A 23,771-nucleotide genomic window follows, 5' to 3' on the forward strand; every position below is an offset into this window, starting at 1 on the left:
AGCTCTCTCAACCTTCCCTCGTAAGACCTTCCCTCCATTCCAGGCAACATCCTGGTAAATCTCCTCTGCACCTTTTCCATCCCTTCCACATCTTTCCTGTAATGAGGCTACCAGAACTGGACACAATACTCTAGATGTGGCCGAACCAGGCTTTTGTAAGGCTAGAGCATAACTTCACAGCTCTTGAACTCAATCCTTCTATTAATGACAGCTAACACACCATACACCTTCTTAACAACTCTATCCACCTGGGTGGCGGCTTTCAGGGAACTGTGGACATGAACCCCAAGATCCCTCTGCTCCTCCACACTGCCAAGAATCTTTACATTAACCCTGTATTCTGCTTTCAAATTTGTCCTTCCAAAATGAATCACCTCACACTTTTCAGGGTTAAACTCCATCTGCCACTCCTCAGCCCAGCTCTGCATCCTATCAATGTCCCTTTGTAACCTAGAACAGCCCTCCGCACTATCCACAACTCAACCCACCTTCGTATTGTCCGTGAACTTACTAATCCACCCTTCCACTCCTAAATCCAAATCATTTATAAAAATCACAAATAGAAGAGGATCCAGAACAGATCCTCCCACCTCAAGCCGCACCTCCATCTCCTACCGACTAACCTCATCCCGCCCCCTGGACCTGTCCATCCTCCCTGGACTGACCTATCCCCTCCCTAACTCCCCACCTACACTCACCTTTACTGGCTCCATCCCCGCCTCTTCAACCTGTTTGTTTCCTCTCCACCTATCCTCCCCTCTATCCATCTTCTATCCGCCTCCCACTCTCCCTATTTATTTCAGAACCCCCTTCCCTTCCCCCTTTTCTGATGAAGGGTCTAGGCCCGAAACGTCAGCCTCTCTGCTCCTATGATGCTGCTTGGCCTGCTGTGTTCATCCAGCCCTGCACCTTGTGGTATCCTGTAAGTTTCAATCAGATCTGTCCACAAAAATGACCCTGACCTTCCAGTTACCTGCCAGTTTGACACAACACCGTGTTCCCTACCCAACATCTCTGTCTTGGGCTTGCTGCAGTGCTCCAGTGAAGCTCAGTACAAGCTGAAAGAACAGCATCTTATTCTCCTCCTGAGACCTTGCAGCCTTCAGGACTCAATGTCGAGTTGAATAATTTTAGGGCCCGAGAAACTTCTCCCATGTCCTTAACCTCAAATACAAACACCAAGCCCTGTCATCACATGAGCTGCTACCACCCATTGTCATCCACTAACAGTCCCCATTAGAAGCTATTGATTCTCCCAGGCTGACCTTTACCCATTCTGTTCTCTCTCTCTGGGCTCTATCTACGCCTATCGTTTACTCCTCCCTCCTTCCCCACCCCACCTTACGCATATATGCCAACTTTTCCCTAGCTACAATCAGTTCTGAAGAAGGGTCACTGAACCCAAAATGTTAACTTTGCTTTTTTTCCAGAGATAGTACCAGAAGTGCTGAGTTTTTCCAGCAATTCTACTCTTGTTTCTGATTTCCATCATCTGCAGTTCTTTGAGTTTTTTCTTTCATTACAGAAAGGAAATTGCTTTTTATCTTGCTTGACCTGCATAAATCATTTAATTTCTTTCTGCAGTATGTACCTTTGTGCAAGAGGATCATATTCACATTCACACCCTTTGCACATCGTATCGATGTCATCAGGTAGCTCTTGGGGTCTTCATTGTTTCATATTAAACAGGGACTCAGTCCTCTGGGTCAGCCCTCCATATCAAGAAAGAACCTGGAGGTCTCCACCTTCCTCGTGGAGATTTTAAATATATCAGCTTTCTTCACTGTGACAAGAATGATGCCTGCCCCTTTACACTGCCACTGTCCTTTAAATCCTACAGCAGTAAAATATTTTTTCTGTCCATTTAATACACAAGGTTTCAATACATGAAATAGTAAATTTCAGTTTGTGAAATAGTATTGAGAAGTGGTTGATCCAAGAATCAAAACAGGCTGAATAAATTCAAGCCCTAGGAACTCATAAGAGTTCCTTTGGTGATTCAATGATAAAAACAGTTAGAAAGGGAAGCCATGAATCACAGAATGGTCACAGCATGCCATTCATTCCATTGTGCATATATTGGTTCTACAAAGGAACAATTTACCTAATGACACTCCCCTGAGCTTCTCCCTTTAGCTGTGCACATTCTTCTTTTTCATCTAATAATAATTTCCTCCTAACTTTCTCAATTCAGCATGCCTGCATTACACTCTCAAGCAGTGGTTTGCAGATCCCAACCACTTAATACATGAAAACATTGTATCTCATGCAACTATCACTCCTTATGCCAAATACCTTAAATCTGTGCCCTCTTTTTCTTGATCCTTGGTAACAGCTTTTTTTTATCCCTACTTACTCTGTCCAGACCTTTCATGATTGTGAACGCCTCTACCAAATCTCCTCATAAATTTCTCTTCTTCAAGGAAAAGAGGGTCTAGAATGCAATATCTGGAAGGGTAGTTGAGGCAGGTTTTTTCACAATCTTTCAAAAGTACTTGGATGAATACTTCAAGTGTCATAACATTCAAGACTATGAGCCTAGTGGAGGAAAGTGGACTAAAGTAGGTAGTGGTGTGTTTTTTCGTGGTACAGACTCAAAAGGGCCTGTTCTGTACTATGGTTCTTTGAAAACAGTCTCAACTTCTCCAATTTATCAGCATAAAAGAAGGCCTCATTCACGGAAATATTTTCATGAATCTTTTCTGCACTCTCTCAAATTAATTTATCTTTCCTAAAGTACAATGTCTAGAAATGGACACAGCCTCTTTGCTTCTCTACTCTATAACCTCATTAATAAAGCTTAGGATACATATGCATTATTAATCAGTCTATCAATTTGATTTGCCAACTTTATTGATTTATACACATGGATCGCACCCAGATCCAAATGCTCCTGCAGCCCCTTTAGAATTGTATCCATTAGTTTATATTTCCTTTCATTGTTCTTCCTGCTAAGCGTAATCATTTCACAATTCTTTGTATTAACTTTCATCTGCAACTTACCTGTCTGTTCCACATCCTTTTGAAGTTTTAAACTAATCTCCTCACAGTTCACAATGCTTCTAAGTTTTCTATCATCCACAAATATTAAACTTGTATCTTGTACTCCAAGGTCTTTAATATGTATCAGGAAAAGCAAGATTTCCAACACTGATACCTTGGGAACTTCTCTACAAAATTTCCCCCATTCTGAAAAATATCCTTGAACCACTATTCTCTGATTCCTCAGAATCAGAATTCTGAATCCATGTTGTTACTGTCCTTTTTAATGTATAGTTTTTCTTACAAGTCTGTTGTGCAACAAATGCTTTTTGCAAGTCCATGTCATCAACACTCATCAACTCACTCTGTTACTTCTTTTAAAAATTCCAGCAAGTTATCTAACCATGATTTAGTCTTAGTAAATCCATGCTGACTTTTCTTAATTAACTTGCATTTGCCCAAATGATTATTAATTTTGTCATAAATTACCATTTCTGGAAGCTTCCACAACACTGAGGTTAAACTAACAGACTTACAGCTGCTGGGCTAATCTTCACACTTTTTTTTGAACAACAGTCCTACATTCGCAATCACCACCTCTGAGAGAAAGGAAGATTGGAAAATTATTCCCAGTACCCTACATTCCTTGTAATTTTTCCTACCACTGTGTGGACCTCTGAGAGTCCATGTGGTGCAGTGACTACCAGAACCAGGAGGCACACTGATCAGTCTGCACAGACCCTCCAAGCAGCTACGCAGCCATGCAGCTTAGAGGGAACATTGCCAGTGCCTGCACAATTTCTACTCTCACTTCTGTCAATATCCTCATCTTCTAAAAAAAAATCTTTTTTTAACCTATTCAAACCTCCTCCTGATGAATTAAAAACCCTATAAAAGTACCTTAAATACCCCTTCTTTAACTACAACCATAGCAGCATTTTCTTCTGTGGTAAAGACAGATGCAAACTATTTATTAAATGCGAGATAACAAGGTGCAGAGCTGGATGAACACAGCAGGCCAAGCAGCATCAGAGGAGCAGGAAGGCTGACGTTTTGGGCCTAGATCCTTCTTCAGAAATGGGGGAGGGGAAGGGGGTTCTGAAATAAATAGGGAGAGAGGGGGAGGCGGATAGAAGATGGATAGAGGAGAAGATAGGTGGAGAGAAGACAGACAGGTCAAAGAGGCGGGGATGGAGCCAGTAAAGGTGAGTGTAGGTGGGGAGTTAGGGAGGGGATAGGTCAGTCCAGGGAGGACGGACAAGTCAAGGGGGCGGGATGAGGTTAGTAGGTAGGAGATGGGGGTGGGGCTTGAGGTGGGAGGAGGGAATAGGTGGGAGGAAGGACAGGTTAGGGAGGCGGGGACAAGCTGGGCTGGTTTTGGGATGCGGTAGGGGGAGGGGAGATTTTGAAGCTCCCCCATTTCTGAAGAAGGGTCTAGGCCCAAAACGTCAGCCTTCCTGCTCCTCTGATGCTGCTTGGCCTGCTGTGTTCATCCAGGTCTACACCTTGTTATCTCAGATTCTCCAGCACCTGCAGTTCCTACTATCTCTATTTATTATCTGCCTCAGCTTTGCTCCCTGTCTCGATGTGTGAATCTCCTTTTCAGGCCCTGATTGACCCAGCCCCCCCCCTTTTAGCACTCTTTTAATATTTCTGCATCTATATTAGACATTTGGTTACCCTTTATGTTGGCTGCTTGTCTCTTTTCACTCTCTCTTTTTACCACCATTTACTATTTACATGCCTCTAGAAGACTTTCAAATACTCTTCCATGTTAGCTTCCAGTTCCTTATTACACACTCTCTTTGCTTCTTGTATTTGATTTTTTCATTCCTCCCCACCCCCCAAACCTCCTACATGTGGATTTCAGTTGTATGATCTACATGACGTCTGTGATAAGCACATTGTTTTTCTTTCATCATCTTATTCAGCATCTCTTTTGTCCTACTTTTCCACTTGGCAGGAATACACTATATTCACCCGAACTACCTATCTGTAAAGGCAGCCCTGAAGGGTCCCGACCCGAAACGTCAGCTTTCCTGCTCCTCTGATGCTGCCTGGCCTGCTGTGTTCATCCAGCTCAACACTGTGTTATCTCTGACTCCAGCATCTGCAGTTCTTACTATCTCCCATGATTCCATTACTGTTTTGCCTGCAATTTTTGATTCCAATTTTTGTGGTCCAGATTAATTCTTAACAGGACTTTTCTCTAATTAATTATTCTTACTTTGCATTGTTGTTTGTTCTTTTCCAAACTAACCTAAACTTCAGGACAGAATGATCACTGTCCCCTAAATGCTTCTCTGCCGACACTTTCACTGGGTTTACCTCATTCACAGGTCTCACAGCCTTTGTCACTCTACAGAAAATGTACTGCCGTAAGAAATTCTTCTAAACCACAACTCTTTCCCTTCTCTGCCCTTTATGCTAGTATAATCCTAATTTATATGTAGGTAATTAAAGTATCCCAATATAACTATGTTATAAGTCTTGCACCTCCCTGCAATTTCCTTGCAAATTTGTTCCTGTTTCCCAATAGTTAGGCCCTGTAATCCTTGTGCATGAATCACAAAAAGTTGGTCTGCAGGTGCAGTGGGTAATTAAGAAGGCAAATGGAATATTGTTTTTCATTGCTAGAGGGATGGAATTTAAAAATAAGGAGAATATGCTGCAGCTGTAGTGTGCTGATGAGGCCACACCTGGAGTACTGTGTACAGGTTTGGTCTCTTTACTTCAGTAAGGATGTACCAGCGCTAGAGTGGGTACAAAAGAGGTTCACTAGGTTGATTCCAGAAAAGAGAGTGTTGGTTTGTGAGGAGGCACTGAGTAGACTGGGACTATATTAGAATTTAGAAGAATGAGGGGAGGATCTTATAGAAACATATAAAATTATGAAGGGAACAGATAAGATAGAAGCTGGGAGGTCATTTCCACTGGCGAGTGAACTAGAACGAGGGGGCGTAGCTTCAAACTAAGGGAGAGCAGATTTAGGACTAAGCTGTGGAATTCCCTGTCCAGTGAAGCAGTTGAGTCTACCTCATTGAATATTTTTAAGGCAAAGATAGATAGATTTTTGAAAGTAAAGGAATTGAGGTCTATGGTGAGCAGGCGAGTAAGTGGATCTGAGTCCACAAAAAATAATCAGCCATGATCTTATTGAATGGTGGAGCAGGCTCGAGGGGCCAGGTGGCCTACTCCTGCTCCTGGTTCTTATGTTCTTATGTAATTACACAATTTTTATTCCTTAGCCTTCGCCAAAAAGCTTCCATTTTCAATCCATCATGAACATCCTCTCTCTCCAGCAATGCAATGGTCTCCTTACTTAATTTGCCAACCATCCCCTTTTCCTTCCTTTCCTGTTTTTCATTATGCTTTGGATATCAAGAATGTTTAATAGCCAGTCTTATCTTTCTTTGAGCCAGATTTCTGCCTCTATGAAAACCAGAGCTAGAGCTGTAACTGATGACACTTCCTACACAAATGGTTATCATGACATGGAAAGCATGTTGAATTTCTCACATAACACAGCCCTGTCATTCTTCTGTCTATTAGATAATAAATCTTATTTGTACTACTAAACTTTACTGCTAATAAGCCTTCTACCATTAATAGTAATAATCACAATACCATACTAATTAAAAACAAAGGAGAAGACTTATCAGCCTCTTACTTACCTTTTGTTACTTCACCTAAATATAGTGAAGCTAACTGGAATCTTTTTAACATTTTTAATCCTTCAGCTGCTTAGACTCAGTCTCTAACTTTGGAGATATGGAAAATAGCAGTAATACTTAAGAGCCAATCAATTCAAGGTGTTCCTATGAAGTGACTAGTTGATTTTTTTTCTCGCTCACTTTTATGAACTCCAGTGGAAGACTCTCTTCTTAGATAAGTGATAAGCCTTGAGCTTGGGCCTCTATTTATCTTCTCCCTGGTGCTTTGGTTTCTTCCTAGGTCTGCTCCAGCAGCCAACACTTTGGCATTGTAACTGTTGTCACGACTGAATGAAATTTCATACTTCATACAAAGAGGGTTTTTGAATTTCAGACAGAAGTCTGAACCAGTCTAGAGTCCTTTGCAACTTCAGCATCCTTCTCATAGCTTACTTTCTTACATGCAGCTATAGAGCACAATTGGACAAAATGGTTAACAAATAACAGATCATTGAGAGGGAATATAGGTATGGTAGTGTAGTGGTTTAGTTAAATTAGTGATCCAGAGTGCCGAAATAATGATTCAGAGATACAAGCTCCAATCCCACAGAAACAACTGGACAATTTATGCTCAGTTAATTAAATAAATCTGGATTAAAAACCATTAGCATCTGTAACATTGAGCCATGAAGCTACTAGATTGTCATAAAAAGAACTGGTTCATTAATGTTATTTAAGGAAGAAAATCTGCCATCTTTTTTGTGGTTTTAATCTATCTGTGGCTCATAGCTGAAATAGGATTGCAAGTCACTCAGTTGTATCCAAAAAGCACGAGAAGAATAAAACCAGATGAACCATCCAGTAACAACCTGGATACTGGACAGAACTAGGGCTCAATAATACAAAATGCGCCACACCAAAATCTGGGAGCTTGTGCCAAAATTGGGAGAGTTGCTCTACAGATGAGACAAACAGTAGCCTCATATCATCATACTAAGTCACACCATTCAACTACTTTTTTGGGGGCTGGGAGGCTATAAATATCACTGGCTATTCCAGCATTTGTTGCCCATCCCAATTTGTCCTTGAAAAAGTGGTCTAAGCCATCTTCTTGACCTTTGCAGTCCATTGTGTAGATGTATCAGGTCTCAATCATCATCCTTGGGTATGTACAGTTCTATTCTAGGATAGACCAATAAAACATGGCAGCACAGTACTACGCAGCCAAGGGAAGTTATGCTGAGAGTTTTCAACAATGATTCTAGATTCTGTGAAATCTCATGTGATCAGGTAAACATGGACAAGGAAACCTCCTGCTGATTACACCAACCACACACTCCACCCCCAGCAACTCCTCAACTGCTCCTCCACTTTGAACACCACTTGAAGGAAGCATTAAGGATAGAAAGCACAAACAACACACACTGGATGGCAGATTTCAATGTCCATCAACAACACTGCCTATTGTAGCATAACTAACATCTAAGCTGGTAAAGTCCTGGGAAGTATCTGCCATACTTGGTCCAAGGCAGTGGGGTAAGAAACAACTAGGAGAAAAACCTACTTGATGTATTGCTCACCAATCTATCTGTCACAGATGCACCTGTCTGAAACAGTTTTGGTGGAAATGACTACTGCACAGACCTTGCAGAGATAAAGTCCCTTCTTCATACAATTGACCATCACTGCAATTGATTTGCATTGTATTGCAATGTGTAACTACATGGTCCAGTATATCCTTACATTGCCATTACTATCAAACCATGGGATCAATTTTAATTGAATAAGTAATGTAGTTGAACATTCAGACCAGGCATTCTTAAAAATAAGGTACCAACCTGGTGAAACTACAATGCAGGACCACATGCATGTTGGCCTTGGAAAGGATGTTATATTGAAGCACCCAACCTGCCACTGGATTTGAAGGATTTTGCAGAGGCATCACTGGTTTCCTGTGCCTCATCATGGATCTTGACGGTCAGATGTCAGTGTTATGTGGTAGGAGCAGACTTCTACCGGACATTTGTTTTGTGGACATTTAGCCTCAGACCCATTTCCTCATAAATTCCTTTTCTGAATACATTGACAACGGCTTGAAGCTCAGACCCTCAGCGTGTGCACGTGCAAGCACAGTCTACATACTGCAGCTTGACGGTAGAGATTAGGGTGGTCTTTGTTCCAGACTGGAGACAATGCAGTTTGAATAGTTTCCCACTCACCCTTTCGAGAGTGGGAATGTTCATGGATATGACATGCGGTGAGAAAACAATGTTGGTGTGATGACACAGCCTTGCATGATCTTAGTTTGAAACATGGTTTTTATTCATTCACAGGATGAGAATGTCCCTCGCCGGGCCAGCATTTATTGCCCGTCTCTAATGTCCAGAGGGCAATTAAGAGTCAACCATGTTCCTGTGGGTCTTGAGTCGCATGTAGGCCGGACAAGGTAAGGATGGCAATTTCCTTGTCTAAAGGACATTAGTGAACCAGATGGGTTTTTTCTGACAATTGATGATGGATTCATGGTCATCATTAGACTCTTAATTCGAGATATTTATTGAACTCAAATTTCACCATCTGCCGTGACAGGATTTGAACCCTGTCCCCAGAACATTACCTAGGTCTCTGGTTTAACACTCTAGTAATAATACCACTGGCCATCGCCTCCCCAACCAGGGAGGGTTTATTGGGTTTATTGATGAGGATCGTGGCTTATACGTTGTTGTGCAGCAGGCAGAGGATGGTAATGAATTTCCATGGGCAGCAAAGTTTAAGGAGAAGACTCCACAATCCCTCCCATTAGAAAGAGCAGAAGACCATGGTGAGAGCAAAGATGACCATGTAGAGAGATTGCCACTGCCGGCTCCATTTTTCTTGGATTTGTCTTGCTGTGACAATCGTGACCACTGTCCCACTTGATGGACAGATTCCTCACTGTAAGCTGGGAGGAGGGAATTAAGGAGCATTTTTGCAATGACCCTCTCTATGACAAAAAGCAGGGAGATCCCTGTGTTGTTACCACAATTGTTCATATCTCCTTCCATGAAGATGGTCACAATTACATAGATCTGCTAGCAAACTCTTCTCCTTCCAGATGAGACAGATGAGATAATGTATTAGATAACAAGATTTAGAGCTGGATGAACACAGCAGGGCAGGCAGCATCAGAGGAGCAGGAAAGCTGACATTTCGGGTCTGGACCCTTCTTCCCAACTCGAAACGTCAGCTTTCCTGCTCCTCTGATGCTGCCTGGCCTGCCGTGTTCATCCAGTTCTACACCTTGTTTTCTCAAACTCCAGCATCGGCAGTTCCTACTATCTCTGAGATAATGTATTAATGCTAAGGGTGCTTCTTGGTCATATTTCAGTATTTTGGCAGGGATTCCATCTGTGCTGGTGGCCTTGTAGGTTCTCAGCTGACAGATAACATAAAGACCTGCAGCAAAATTTAGGTCAATGGGAATCAGGGAGAAAACTCTCTGCTGGTTGGAGCCATAACTGGCACAAAGGAAGATAGTTGTGGTTGTTAGAGGTCGGTCATCTAAGCTCCAAAACATCTCTGCAGGAGTTCCTCAGGGTAGTGTCTTAGGCCTAATCATCTTTAGCTGCTTCATCAATGACCTTCTCTCTATCATAAGGTTAGAAGTGGGAATATTCGCTGATGATGATATGTGCTCAGCACCACTGGTAATTCCTTAGATAATGAATCCATTTGTACCAGCAGGTATTAAGACTTGGACAAAATTCACATTTGAACTGTTCAATGATAAGTAGCATTCTGGACACGTCTGCCAGGCAGTGGCCATCCTCAAGAAAGGAAGTCTAACTATCTCACCTTGCAATTACAATCATTAAGATGTTCCTGAGAGGGGTTAAGCTGTGGAACTCATTGCCACAGAAGGCTGTGAAGGCCAAGTCATTGAATATATTTAAGACAGAGAAAGATAGTTCTTGATTAGTAAGGAGATCAAGTATTACAGGGAGAAGTCAAGACAAAGGGGTTGAGAATCACATCCACTATGTTCTAATGGCAGAGTGACCTGATGGACCGAATGGCCTACTTCTGCTCCTATATCTTACAGTCTTATAATTTGTGAAGTTTTTTACTGAGCAGAAATGAGGGTGGTTCAGCCACAAATACAGTGGCTGTAACAGAAGTTCAGAGGCTGGGCACTGTGCCGTGAGTAACTTACCTCAGAACTCACAATATCTTTCCATCTTTTGAAAAGCATAAGTCAGGACTATGACAGAACGCTCTACACTTGCCTGATCGTGGGTGACTGTAACAAGACTCAAGAAGCTCAACACCATCCAGGACAAAGCAACTCACTGCACTGGTACCCCATTAGCCATGTTAAACTTTCATACCTTTCCACCCACTGGCAGATCATGTCTGCAGTGTGTGCCATATACAAGATGCAGTGCAGCAAATCATCAAGCCTGCTTCAACAGCCACTTCCAAACATGCCACTTCTAATACTTTGGAAATAAGATTCCTTTCCTCAATCTCCAAAGAACAATGTTCCATGAATAAGAGATTAAAATTAAACATTTTAAGAACGTTACATGTTAAAATTAGAGCTCACAATACAAAAGAGAATCATTATGACTACAGGAAGTGTAATAATAAATCAACAGAAAGAATACAGAAAGGAAATTGGTCCTCAAAAATCTGATGACTGCAAACCATCATGGCTTTGAATTTTCTTGGGCTCGCATCAGCAATTATTTAAGAGTGCAGCCTTTTCCATTTTTTTTACTTTGACATTCAGCAACTTAAAGGCACCAAAACCGCCTCAACACCGACATATATTTCAAGACAACTGACTCCCATAGCTACCTAGACTACACCTCCTCTCATCACCCTCCTGCAAGAATGTGATCTCCTACTCTCAATTCCTCCGCCTCCACCACATCTGCTCCCAAGATGGGGCATTCCACTCCCAGACATCCCACATGTCCTCCTATTTCAAGGACCACAACTTCCCCCCTCCAGTGATCAAAAATGCCCTCAACCGCATCTCTTACATTTCCTGCATCTCTGCCCTCAAACCCTTTCCCCCTGACAAAAATAAAGACAGGATCCCCCTAGCCCTCACATACCACCTCACCAACCTCTGCATCCAGCTTATCATTCTCTGCCACTTCCGCCACCTACAATCCGACCCACAATCAAAGAGATATTTCCCTTCCCAGCCCTATCTGCCTTTCGTAGGGACTGCTCACTCCGCGACTCCCTCGTCTGCTCCACACTCTCCACTAACCCCACCAAACCCAGCACCTTTTCCTGCAACCTCAGGAAGTGCTACACCTGCCCCTACACCTCCCCCCTCACCTCCATTCAAGGCCAAAAGCAAAGCTTTCATATCTGACAGGGGTTCACCTGTACATCCTCTAACTTGATTTACTGTATCCATTGCTCAGGTTCGGGGACCGTTTCATAGAGCATCTGCATTCTGTACACAATAAATGACAACACCTTCTGGTCGCCAACCATTTTAACTCCACCTCCCACTCCCTGGGTGACATGTCCATCCTGGGCCTTCTCCAGTCCCACAGTAACACCACACACAAACTGGAGAAGCTACAATTCATTTTCCACCTCAGGAGCCTACAGCCCAATGGCCTAAACATAGAATTCACTAGTTTAAAATCTCCCCACCCCCGGCCTCATCCCACTTTCCTGTCCAAACATCCCTCTCATCCCCACCTCCTTGATCTGACACAACCTGTCCATCTTCTTCCCCACCTATCTACCCTACCCTTCCTATTGACCAATCCTCACTACTCCCTACCGACATCCAATCTATCACCACCCCACCTACCTTTCCCAGCCCCATCCTCACTCCCACCTCCTTGACCCAACACAACTCGTCCATCTTCTCTCCCACCTATCTGCCCCACCATCATACTGACCAATCCCCACCAGCCCCTACCTGCATCCACCTATCACCATCCCACCTACCTTCCCAGCCCCACCCCTCCTCTCTCTCGTTATTTCCCAGCTCCCTTCCCCCTCCCCCATTTCTGAAGAAAGATCCAGATCTGAAACATCAACTTTCCTGCTCCTCTGATGCTGCATGACCTGCTGTGTTACTCCAGCTCCACACTGTGTTTGCTCTAACATCAGATGTGGGCATCTCTGAAAATTCATAATTTGAGATAAAATCACTATGTATGAATTCATGAGTTAACCAACCATGGTCATTGGAGTGACATCACAGAAAAGTGATGAATTGATTGGCAGAGATGGAACTACCTTTAGGGACTAACCCTAAAAATAGCAATAATTTAGAAAAGCGTATTATTATTATTATTAAGGCGCTAACTGAGAATCACCAGGGATAAATAAAAGTCAGAGAATCAGAAAAGGAGACTAAAGTTAAGGTAAAAGGAGTAAAGCTGATAGTGTTTAAAGTCTTATTTTTGTTTTAGAAAGGCTCTAGAATTAGTATTATTTGAGTTTAACGACAATCCAAGCACTTAAGTTAAAAGTATAAAAGATGGAACAAGAGCTCAAGGCCATAGTGTGCTCCTCCTGCTCTTTGTGGGAAGTCAGGCATAGTTCCAGTGCCCAGGGCCAACATCTGTGTGGGATGTATCTCCAGATGCAGCTCCAGGAAGCCCAGGTTTGGAATTCTATAATAATAATAACAACTTAAGAAGGATATATTGGCCTTACAGGAAGTTCAATATTTGTTTACAAGAATGATACCTGGACTTCAGGGGATAAGTTATAAGGAGAGATTCTATAAATTAGGCCTGTTTTCTCTAGAATTTAGAAGGTTAAGTGGTGATCTGATCAAAGTCTTCAAGATATATTATCTGGAACTCTCTTCCACAAATTATGGTGGATGTCAACTTTTAATCTGAGACAGATAACTTTTTATTAAGCAAAGGTATTAAGGGATATGAGCCAAAGGCAAGTGTATGGAGTTATGCCACAGAACAGCTGTGATCCCACTGAATGGTAAAACAGGCTCGAAAGGCTGAATGGCCTACTCCTATTCCTATGTTCCTATAATTGGGGTTCAATAGTAAGAGGTACAGATAGATGATTCTGAGGCTGTAAATGATGTGCTAGGATGGTACGTTGCCTCCCTTGTGTTAGGGTCAAGGGTATCTTGGAGCTGCTACCGGACATTCTGAAGTGGGAGAGTGAACAGCAGTAGTTGTCGTACATATTGGCACCAAATGACATAGGTAAGAAAGCAGGTGAGGTCCTTGTAGTAGAATATAGGGAGCTAGGAAGCAAGTTAAAAAACGGACATCAAAGGTAGTGATGTCAGGATTGCTACCAGCGCCATGTACTAGTCAGGGTAGAAATAGCAAGATACACCAGATGAATATGTGACTGCAGAGATGGTGCAAGGAGGAAGGTTCCAGATTCCTGGAGCACTGGGACCAGTTCTGAAGGAGGTGGTACCAGCACAAGCTGGACAGGACCTGACCTGATGTCCTAGGAGATGTATTTGAGAATATGGTTTAATCTAAAATAGATTCACCCTAAAAGGGTAATATCAAAACTTACTGATGCCACAAAAAAGTGGGCTATGAAAATCAACATGGACTGTAAATGGGAAAGCATAGCCAAGTTCATGGAATGGGCAGCCAAGTGTCAAAAGCAACCTACTGCCAAGAGGCATGAGGTGATTGATTAGGGCCAAGTAAAAACAAGGAATGGAATTATAGATACAATGTAAGAAAGATGTAGGGAAACAAAGAGAGACTTTGCCTGAAAATGGATATTTTCCTTGAATGTGTGAGAACAGGTTGATATTATTAGCCATAATAGCCATAATAAAGAGAGGATGTGTGTTGATAAAGAGAGGAAAGCTGTTGGAGTTTTATAAACAGATACACATAATGTAAAAACAAACAGCAAGACTCATAACTAAGGCACTGTTAGGAAACTATGTGCAATCTTCCACCTCATGCAATTGCCCCTGCTCCACTCCCACCCTGTAACAAAGAACAATCCCTCCCCAACCAAAAATATGTGCGTGAAAAATCTGTGAAACATATATTAGTTACACCAACTGATGCAGAGACCCTACCTGGCACTTGCCAACTACCAGGCAGCCTGGAAGATTTTCTTGGAAACTCACACACCTCCCAGACAGATCCAGACTACCTCCCAAGGAAGTTTGAATAGACCTGCAAGTTAACAATCTTTTCCCAGTACTTTCTTCTCACAGTACTTTACAAGCTACAACAAGCCAACCTCTAAAATAGCCATAGTAAGCAGGATCCTCAATGCAAAAATCAGTCAAAGCTTAGAAACTATGCTGATATGCAAAATAATGCCGCTTCTAATGTGTGCTCAGCACAGTCAACATTAATATGCCAATTATTCTTCTTAACAGATCATGTGAGGAGTTGCAAAATAATGTAAAAGTTAAAATTATTTTTTAAAAAATAAATGTTTTAGCCTCTGCTTTAAAATACAGGAAATAATGCGCTTACACCTTTACAAAAAGATAAGTATTGAATTAGGAAAAAGACAGTTGGCTATAGAGTAAGTGAAGACAAAGATAAGCATATGCAATGTACAATATAACGATTCTCAAAAAGCTGAGACATTAGAATTGCTGTTATATTGCTTAGATTTTCTACAGTTATGCTTGATTTAATTTTGAAGGAGGCAGGATTTTTTCCAGATATTTCATCAGTAAATCAGATACCTTGGGCAGAACCCCCAGTAGAGACAGTAGTGAAAGGAATGCACTTGATGGGCTAAATGCCTTTTGTTTTATGCTTTATGTTCTTACGTGTAGCTTGGGTCTCATCTCATCTCAAAATTCTTATGTTTCTCCATAAGATCACTTGAAATCAGATAGTACAGCAAAGAAAAATCAAGATAAATTGGGCAGGGAGGCCCATCTCTCCAATCCCACGATAAACTAAATTCCACATCCAATCCCCCCACCACCTCCCCCCTGCCAATTCCCCAGCCCCATTGGTAGGGTGGCAAGCTGGGCCTTAACTATCCAGCTGCATTAGAATGACAGAAATATCCTACACCTGCCCCAAACCTCACCAATTTTCCTGCCACCACCAGTGGCTCAGTCAATTCTGGTCAAGAAAGGTGTGGCAATGTTAGTAGTGCCAAAACAAGTGGCGAAAGGCCTTTGTGAAGGAAGAGAAAGTAAATGCAGGCATTTTTTCTCTCCTTATTTCTCAAAACCTGACCTGTTTTAGATCTTGATTCAGTCCAAAAATTGATTGGAAAAAGTCAGTGTTTTGAGTTCCTTTGACCTCTTTCACCTCTTTTTGATGAGCTCCTACTTGGTAATAAAGCATCCCCAGCTCCCTGCATCCCAGGGTGTGATGCATTGATAACCATTCAAAGTACGCTCAGCACTAAATCAAGTTAGCTGCAGAGATCTGACTGCCAGATTGCTGTAAGATTGTCTACGGTTCAGTAATGCCCTTCAGGGTGGGAAATTGCCATCCTCATCTAGTCTGGCCTACATGTGACTCCAGATAAACAGCAATGTGGTTGACTCTTATCTGACCTCTGAAATACCCTAGGAAGGTATTCAGTTGTATCAAACCACTGCAGGAAAAAAACACTATGGCTGCACCTACCGAATTTGGACTGCAGCAGTTCAAATTGGCAGCTCAGGGCCACCTTCTCAAGGACAATTAAAGATGGCATTTTAAAGAGGCATTTTGTTCCTGTTAGAATGAAGGGTAAGGCTGGTAAGATTAAGGAACAAGGGATGACTAAAGATATTGAGGCTTTGTCAAGAATAAAAGAGATACAGTCAACTTTTTAGTTCAATTGAATTTCCTAATCAATATGGAGAGTGTAGGGGCATTCCAAAAAGAAAAGTCACGAAGGCAAAGAGGCGATATGAGACAGCATTGGCAGATAAGGTTAACAATGATCCAAAGAGATCCTACAAATACATTAAGAGTAAGAGGGTAACTAGAGAGAGGGTTTGGCCTCTTAAAGATCAAGGGGGTCACCTTTCTGTTGATCCCCAGGAGAGGGGAGAGATACTAAATTAATATTTCATGTCAGTTTTTACTATGGAGAAAGAAATGGAGTCTAGAGTACGCAGAGAAATAAACTTTGATGTTTTAAAAACAGCTCACATTACAGAAGAGGAAGTTCCGGAGGTCTTAGAGAACATATACGTGGATAAATCTCTGGGACCTGATCTAATGTATCACAGAATGTAGTAGGAAGTAAGGGAGGAAATTACGAGACCCCTTGCAGAAATATTTGCATCATCTATAACTACAGATGAGGTGCCTGATGACTGGACGGTGGCTAATGTTGTACCTTTGTTTAAGAAAGGCTGTAAGAAGTAATTGGGGAACTATAGTCCTGTGAGTCTGACTTTGGTTGTGGGTAAGCTGTTGGAGATTATTATAAAAGATAGGATTTATGGACATTTAGAGAGGCAAAAATTAATTAGGGATAGTCAGCATGGTTTTGTGCGAGAAAATTTGTGAGTTTTTTGAGGAAGTTACCGAAAAGGCTTTTGATGGCAGAGCAGTAGACGTTATTTATTTGGATTTTAGTGAAGCCTTTGACAAGTTTCTGCATGGTATACTAATCAGTAATGCTAGGTCACATGGGATGCAGGATGAGCTTGCCAATTGGATACATAATTGGCTTAATGGCAAGAGACACAAAATAATGGTGGAGGGCTGCTTTTCGAACTGGAGGCCTGTGACCAATGGTGTTCCACAGGGATCAGTTCTGGGTCCTTTTTTGTTTGTCATTTATATAAATAATTTAGATGAGAATATAGAAGGCATGGTTAGTAAGTTTGTGATGACACCAAGATTGGTAGCATTGTAGACAATGAAGAAGGTTTTCTAAGATTACATAGGGATCTTGATCAAATAGGTCAATGGCCTGAAAAATGGTGGATGGAGTTCAATCTGGATATATGTGAGGTATTGCATTTTAGTGCAACAAACAAGGGTAGGGCTTATTCATTTAATGGTACAGCCTTGGCTGGTTTGTAGAACAGAGGTACTTTTTTTTGAAGTTTGTGTCACATAAAGACAGGGTGTTTAAAAAGGCGTTTGGCACGCTTGCCCTCATTGTTCAGTCCTTTGAGTGTAGGAGTTGGGAAGTCATGTTGAAGTTGTACAGGACTTGGTGGGGCCTCTTCTGGAATACTGGGTCCAGTTTGGTCACCCAGTTATAGAAAGGATATTTTCAAGTTAAAGAGGGTTCAGAAGAGATTTACCAGGATGTTGCCGGGTATGGAAGGCTTGAGTTGTACGGAAAGACTGGATAGGCTGTGACTTTTTTCACTGAAGCGCAGGAGGTTAAGCAGAGACCTGATAGATGTTTATAAAATGTTGAGAGGTATACATAGAGTTGATGGTAGTTGTCTTTTCCCTAAGATTGGGAACTTCAAGACTGGGGGCACATTTTTAAGGTGAGAGGAGAGAGATTTACAAACGACATAAGAGGCAAATTTTTTATGCAGAGGGTGTTTCACGTGTGGAATGAACTTCCTGATGAAGTGGTGGATGCGGGTACAATCATAATGTTTGGAGGGATATGGGCCAGGAGAAGGAGGTGGGACTAGTTTAGTTTGGGATTATGTTTGGCATGGGCTGGGTGGACCCAAGGTCTGTTTCCATGATGTATGACTCTATGACTCAATGACGCTATGCCTTGATTGTAATGCTGTCATCCCAAAAACAAATTAAAAAATGATCAATGTATCAACTTATATGTTTCCTAGAGCCAATTTGACACAGCATGCATTAAGACATGTTAGTCCTTATCTCAAATTATAATAACAAGTTGTTAACTGGAGGCGGGTGTGTTGCCAGTTCTTCCCAGCCATGCTTTGAAAATGGCAGTGCCCTGTAGAAGTGTTGGAAAACTGGAGTGCGATCTGGGAACATCATTTCCAAAATGTACCATCACAGACATTTGCAAATTAAACCCCTAGTCTATGAAACGTATCCTCATGATTTAACACTTGTAGCTATGGCATCATCTAGCTAATCTGTGCTGCTCCCCCGCAAAGCTAATACATCCTTCATGAGTTGCAGTACATAGACCTCAATGCAGGATTCCTGATGCATTGAGTTTCTTGAACATTTTATAAACTCAAACATAAATATTCCATCTCATGCATTCAAATACATTTGTTTTGAAATTTCTACTTGTTTAAAACCTTTCTGCATCAAGTGACAAGTCCTAATTCATGGAGGGGTAAGGAACTCATTCAAAATTCACTCTGCCAGTGCTACTCCTACAGTGCATCATCAGCTGCATGTGGCAAACATTTATCCCAATCAACAGTACTAGCACAGATTATCTGGTTCTTTATCTAATTTCTGGTTATGTTATGTTGCTATGAACAAACTGACTCCCATGACTTCTTAAATTACGACGGTAATTGCACTACATGTACTTAATTGATTTCAAAACACATTGGGACAACCTGAAAATATGAATGCAAGTTTGTTGGTTTTCCTTCTTTCTTTACATCATATAATTGGATCAACAAATGCTGTGACTAACAATCACCTGAAAGACAGGTGAACATGTTTGATGGATTTATTCATCATACTGTGATGTGATAGAATTCAATGTTAACCTATTAAATGTATGAACATTTTAGGATCTGACTAACCCATTTTATAGTTCCAATATTTTGTGTATGTTTTTTCAAGTTTCTAACATTTGTATTATTTATGTTATAATTGGTCAAGTATAAATAAAATGAACTATTTCTTTAATTAGAATTTTCTTTTATAAAAAGCCAGTCCATCAGCGTATACCATTTTAATTTATATTTCATGATCCCTGATTAGATTCACATAAGCAAGCAAAGAAATGGCAAAAAGCCCTGTTACAAAGTTTACATCAGCGCTATTCTTTAATCGACAGCTAAGAAGCAATCACCCCCTGCCCACCCCACCCCTTTACACTTGGCTTTCATTCTGCACCTCTACCAAATAGTTGACCTGAAATCAGACATAGTAGGGCAACTGACTGTGAAACTGCATCCCATCTCCCAGTTTGCAGACCTTACCTGAGCATTAATGCTATGTTACACCTTACCACCATTATAAAAGTACTTGTATCTGTGATAACAGACATTTATACCTCTCCAACGATTAAAGTAGTACTAAAAAATTAAAAGCACAAACTTTCACGCAACATCTTTTAAACATTCATGTAGTTCTATTTAGAACTTTTTTATGTAGTTAAAGGTAAATATCACTTCATTAATACAAAAAGATGAACATGCAAAGTACAATAAAAGAAAACTCTTGCAGTCAACTAGATGCTGCGAAATTAAAGTCAATGATTTATTAAAATTTGCATTTATCTATGGTCTTTCACTATGGCAAGTTGTCCCAAAGCATTTTACAGCCAATGAAATAATTTTGAATTACAGCGACTATCATAATTAAAGAAAAGTGGCAGACTCCAATTTTGTGCACAGCATGATTTCAAAAAACAGTAATAGGGTAATAACCAGATAGTTTATTTTACCGGCATTTGTTGAAGGATAAATATTGGATTGGATACCAGTCACAACTCCACTGTCCTTCACAATAAAGCATTGGAATATGCTCAAAGGGCAGAAGAGCCTCAATTTAACATTTCATTCAAAAGACTACATCCCTGAAATTCAGCACTTCCTCAGTATTGCACTGAAGAACAAACATAGATATTGTGCTGAAACCTCTACAGCAGGATTTGAACCCATTAGCTTTTAACCCAAGATGACAGCCATACTGGTGAAGAAACTGTTAATTGGTAAATGGGAATTATATTTTGAGGATTTTCCAACTCTGAAGATGAACATACTAAACATTTTTCATCAATAAAATTGTTTTTAGCCACTACTATTCCATTTAAAATTATAGTGATACTGTATTATAAATCAAAATGTCAAAGAGTAAAATTCAATGCCATATTAAGTTTAAAAATTAACTGCTATGCTGATGTCTCCAGTCTTTGTGTGTTTTTCAGTAATCTGCTTTCATATAATATTTATGCGCACAGTTAAATACTACATATTTTCTTGAAAGGGGAAAAGACTGTCCTTTTGTATGTTCCACTATAACATAAGCAAGTTACCTGGAACTCCGCAGTTTGACATGTTCATTTGGTGCCGCTGCCGAATGGAGGAACGCTTGTAAACAACATGAGGGTGTCCTTCTCTATATGTTGGCTCACTAGAATTGTCCTCAGATACATCCTGCAATGGCTCTATGAAATACTGATCTTCTTCTGTTACAATCACCCCATGCTTTAGAGAACAAAACAGATAATGCAAGTAAGAACTTTAGAAGTTTTAGGAAATAATTTGAAACAACCAATTCCTAAATTGTAGAGATACATCTGGTTTGTGAAAAATGACTGTTTCAATTTCCATGAACTCATATTGTAGGAAATATTGTAACAAGAATATGAATAATTTAATGTAATGAGCAATTGAGAATAGATGTTATCCAAAACATCAGAATATATTAAATTTACAGTCAATTGAAAGATATGTTCTTGACTCTACTTCCTAATGTGATTTTGTTTTCCCATTCACCTAGATATTTAAACAGTTGGGCCCTTATAAGGAGTTGCTAGTAAAGCATTGGTTGTTACTCCTACATTTGTTATCCAGCTTTCTTCCAAAAATTTAGTCCATGTTGACTTTCGTGCATGTTATTACTTTAAAATAAACAAATTATCCTGCATTTGGAAGTATGATTTGAATCCAAATTGAATGTGTTACTGTTGTTTATTCAAAACTTAGGGACACTGTAACATATTTGAGCATTCACGCAAGCAGTAAAATCTAGTTTACTCTCCCTGTAAGTTACCAGAAATACATTGTTCCGTTACATTGGTGGAATCTTTTATGATAAACTATACATCATTAGTAATCACTGAAGAAAGAGCTATTTATCCTTACCAACCAATGCAGCTTTTATTACATCGCCAAGAAGCGCGGAACTTTGTCAGAAATCTGCACATTGCTATGCTGCACAGGAAGTTTGATTTTCATACGTGCTTCTGAACAACATTCGGTCTGCAGAGGCCACAGAAAGGGACCTGCCTCTTTAAGATCTGGCTACCCTTCCCACAGCGGCGGATCATATGCAAATTAGCCATGTGCAATATACAGCGGGCAGCTGTTTACGCTTCGATTCCCGCACGGTTGGCCTGAGCTCAGTTCACATTTCTGGCTGATGCCGAGTAACAATTCATTTCTGTACCAGAGAACAATGCAAGCGACTGAAGGAAGCAACATCTTCAATTTGAAAAGAAGTTTACTGTTCTACTCACCAGACCATTGCAGTTACTTAAAGCCACTTTTGTAGTGTTGTGCTCATGCAGTACATATCCCACGTAATGGCAATTTTCAATAAAATCGTGTTTCCATTCTGGACCATCATTCCCCCAATATTCTACCGTAAAATGTCTGGAGATTAATTTGGTGTTTAAACTCAAGTTTAAGTGAAAGTGCTTTCCATAGGCGGACAGTCTGTAAAATAATTTAGATTCGGTTGGTTCATGAGGTGTCACATCCGAACTCCTCCTTCGCCTTGAGTGTCTACAGCTTCTCCCACTGACGTTCAGAAAATCTCCGTTTTGGTCCACTCGGGCAGGAACCGTTAGTTGATAATGTTCAAGGTAAGAAAGGAATTCCTCTGTGAAATCGTAAGGCGGGTGCATCCAGGAAATAGGCGTGGAAGGAAAGAAAAAATGACGTGACCAAGTGCTGTACTACTAAAACACTCATCAGAATCATTCCATTGAATGGAAAGAGAAAGTATTTCAGTTAAATTAAGTTAAAGTAACGAAATGGCATGGGCCAGTACTTGATCGGTTAACGGTTCATGTAATCAGTGAGCAGACTTTACATGCAGCAGGTTTGGAAGAATAGACTTCCGGAAGAGCAGACTTATGCAGAAAATGTCAGCAGTACCGTGTCTCACAATCCTACTAACATTGATACAGGTTTGTCCTTAGCGTTCCAAGTGCACAGTGTTGCTACTGGGTGCAAAGTCCAATCATAAACAGAACACGAATTAAACAATATGTCGTGGAGCTTATAAAAACCGAAAGAACTGCGGATGCCAGTTCTGAGGAAGGGTCACTGGACCCGAAACGTTAACTCTGATGTTTTTCTTCACAGATGCTGCCAGACCTGCTGAGCTTTTCCGGCAACTTCTGTTCTGGACCTGGTTCTGCTTGGAGCAAACTGCTTATTCCCAGTCTGCCCCAGGATAGATTGCATCAAATCACCAATAAATGTATTCACACATTTTATATAATTGTCTTAATAACTAAATTGTGTTATTGCAATCAGTCAGAAATGCAGATTTTTTTTTAAAAAATGACAGTTATAACAAAGTAAGCATGAACCTGTGCCAATAAAAGCCAACTGGTTTATTTCGGTGTGAAAGTATTGGTGATGTGGCGCTAAGGCTGCAGTGTATGTTGGTCATGCTGGGATGATCCTACCTTGAGAACTGTAAGAAAGCCTTGTGTCACTGTCAAATTCCGAAGCAGCCATGGCCAGGCTCAAAATCCAAGTCACCGTCTTCCACAAAATTTCCATAATTTAGTGAACCTCAAGCTGTTCGTGGCTATCTTTGCGCTAGACAGTTTGGTGGGCTCCAGAAGCGCACCGTGACAAGCCCATGGGCAGGCGGAGCCCCCGGCGCGTTTCCGAGCGCCTCAGCGCCGAAAGGCCCAGCGGTTCGGGCAGCAGCCCAGCTGGCCACTCATCCCTGCGCCCACAGCCAGCAGCAAAGAGGCGGAACCTGCAGCACCCACACACATTGGCCGTTTATTCCCACTCAGTCATCCGTATGCCTGCAAAAGGAAAACAACACGCATTAATTAAAGATGCCATTGTCCACCGGCCTTCAGTCTTTGTGAAGGCAATCTTAGCAGCGAAACCGTCGCGTTTCACAGATGCTTTCTGTTTTGCAACGGCAATAAATTCCACTTTACTGACTGTGTGACTTTGCAAAGGTACGGGCTACAGAACTTCGAAAGGCTCAACCCGTGAAGTAGATGCGGAGGGAAACATATACTCCTCAGCCCTTTCAACCCCGGGGATTGTTGACATCTTTACATCCGCTTTCTCGCACGGAACAACACAATTAAGAAACTGCAGCC

The 23,771-nt window shown here is 41.2% G+C and overlaps 1 protein-coding gene across 1 annotated transcript in view; it reads right to left on the bottom strand.

Moving 5' to 3' along the window:
- adamts6 (ADAM metallopeptidase with thrombospondin type 1 motif, 6) overlaps nucleotides 1-23,370 on the bottom strand; it is a 304,519-nt gene extending 281,149 nt beyond the window's left edge. The window contains exons 1-3 of the mRNA XM_048598741.1: nucleotides 23,109-23,370; nucleotides 21,927-22,291; nucleotides 20,721-20,892 (exon numbers count right to left, since the gene is read on the bottom strand). Coding sequence (XP_048454698.1) covers nucleotides 20,721-20,892; nucleotides 21,927-22,291; nucleotides 23,109-23,205 — 634 coding nt within the window. The 5' untranslated portion in view covers nucleotides 23,206-23,370. The remainder of the gene's footprint in view (nucleotides 1-20,720; nucleotides 20,893-21,926; nucleotides 22,292-23,108) is intronic.
- Between the last annotated feature and the right edge of the window lie 401 nt (nucleotides 23,371-23,771).

Source organism: Rhincodon typus, chromosome 1 (assembly GCF_021869965.1).
Source record: "Rhincodon typus isolate 14 chromosome 1, sRhiTyp1.1, whole genome shotgun sequence".
Classification (NCBI taxonomy): domain Eukaryota; kingdom Metazoa; phylum Chordata; class Chondrichthyes; order Orectolobiformes; family Rhincodontidae; genus Rhincodon; species Rhincodon typus.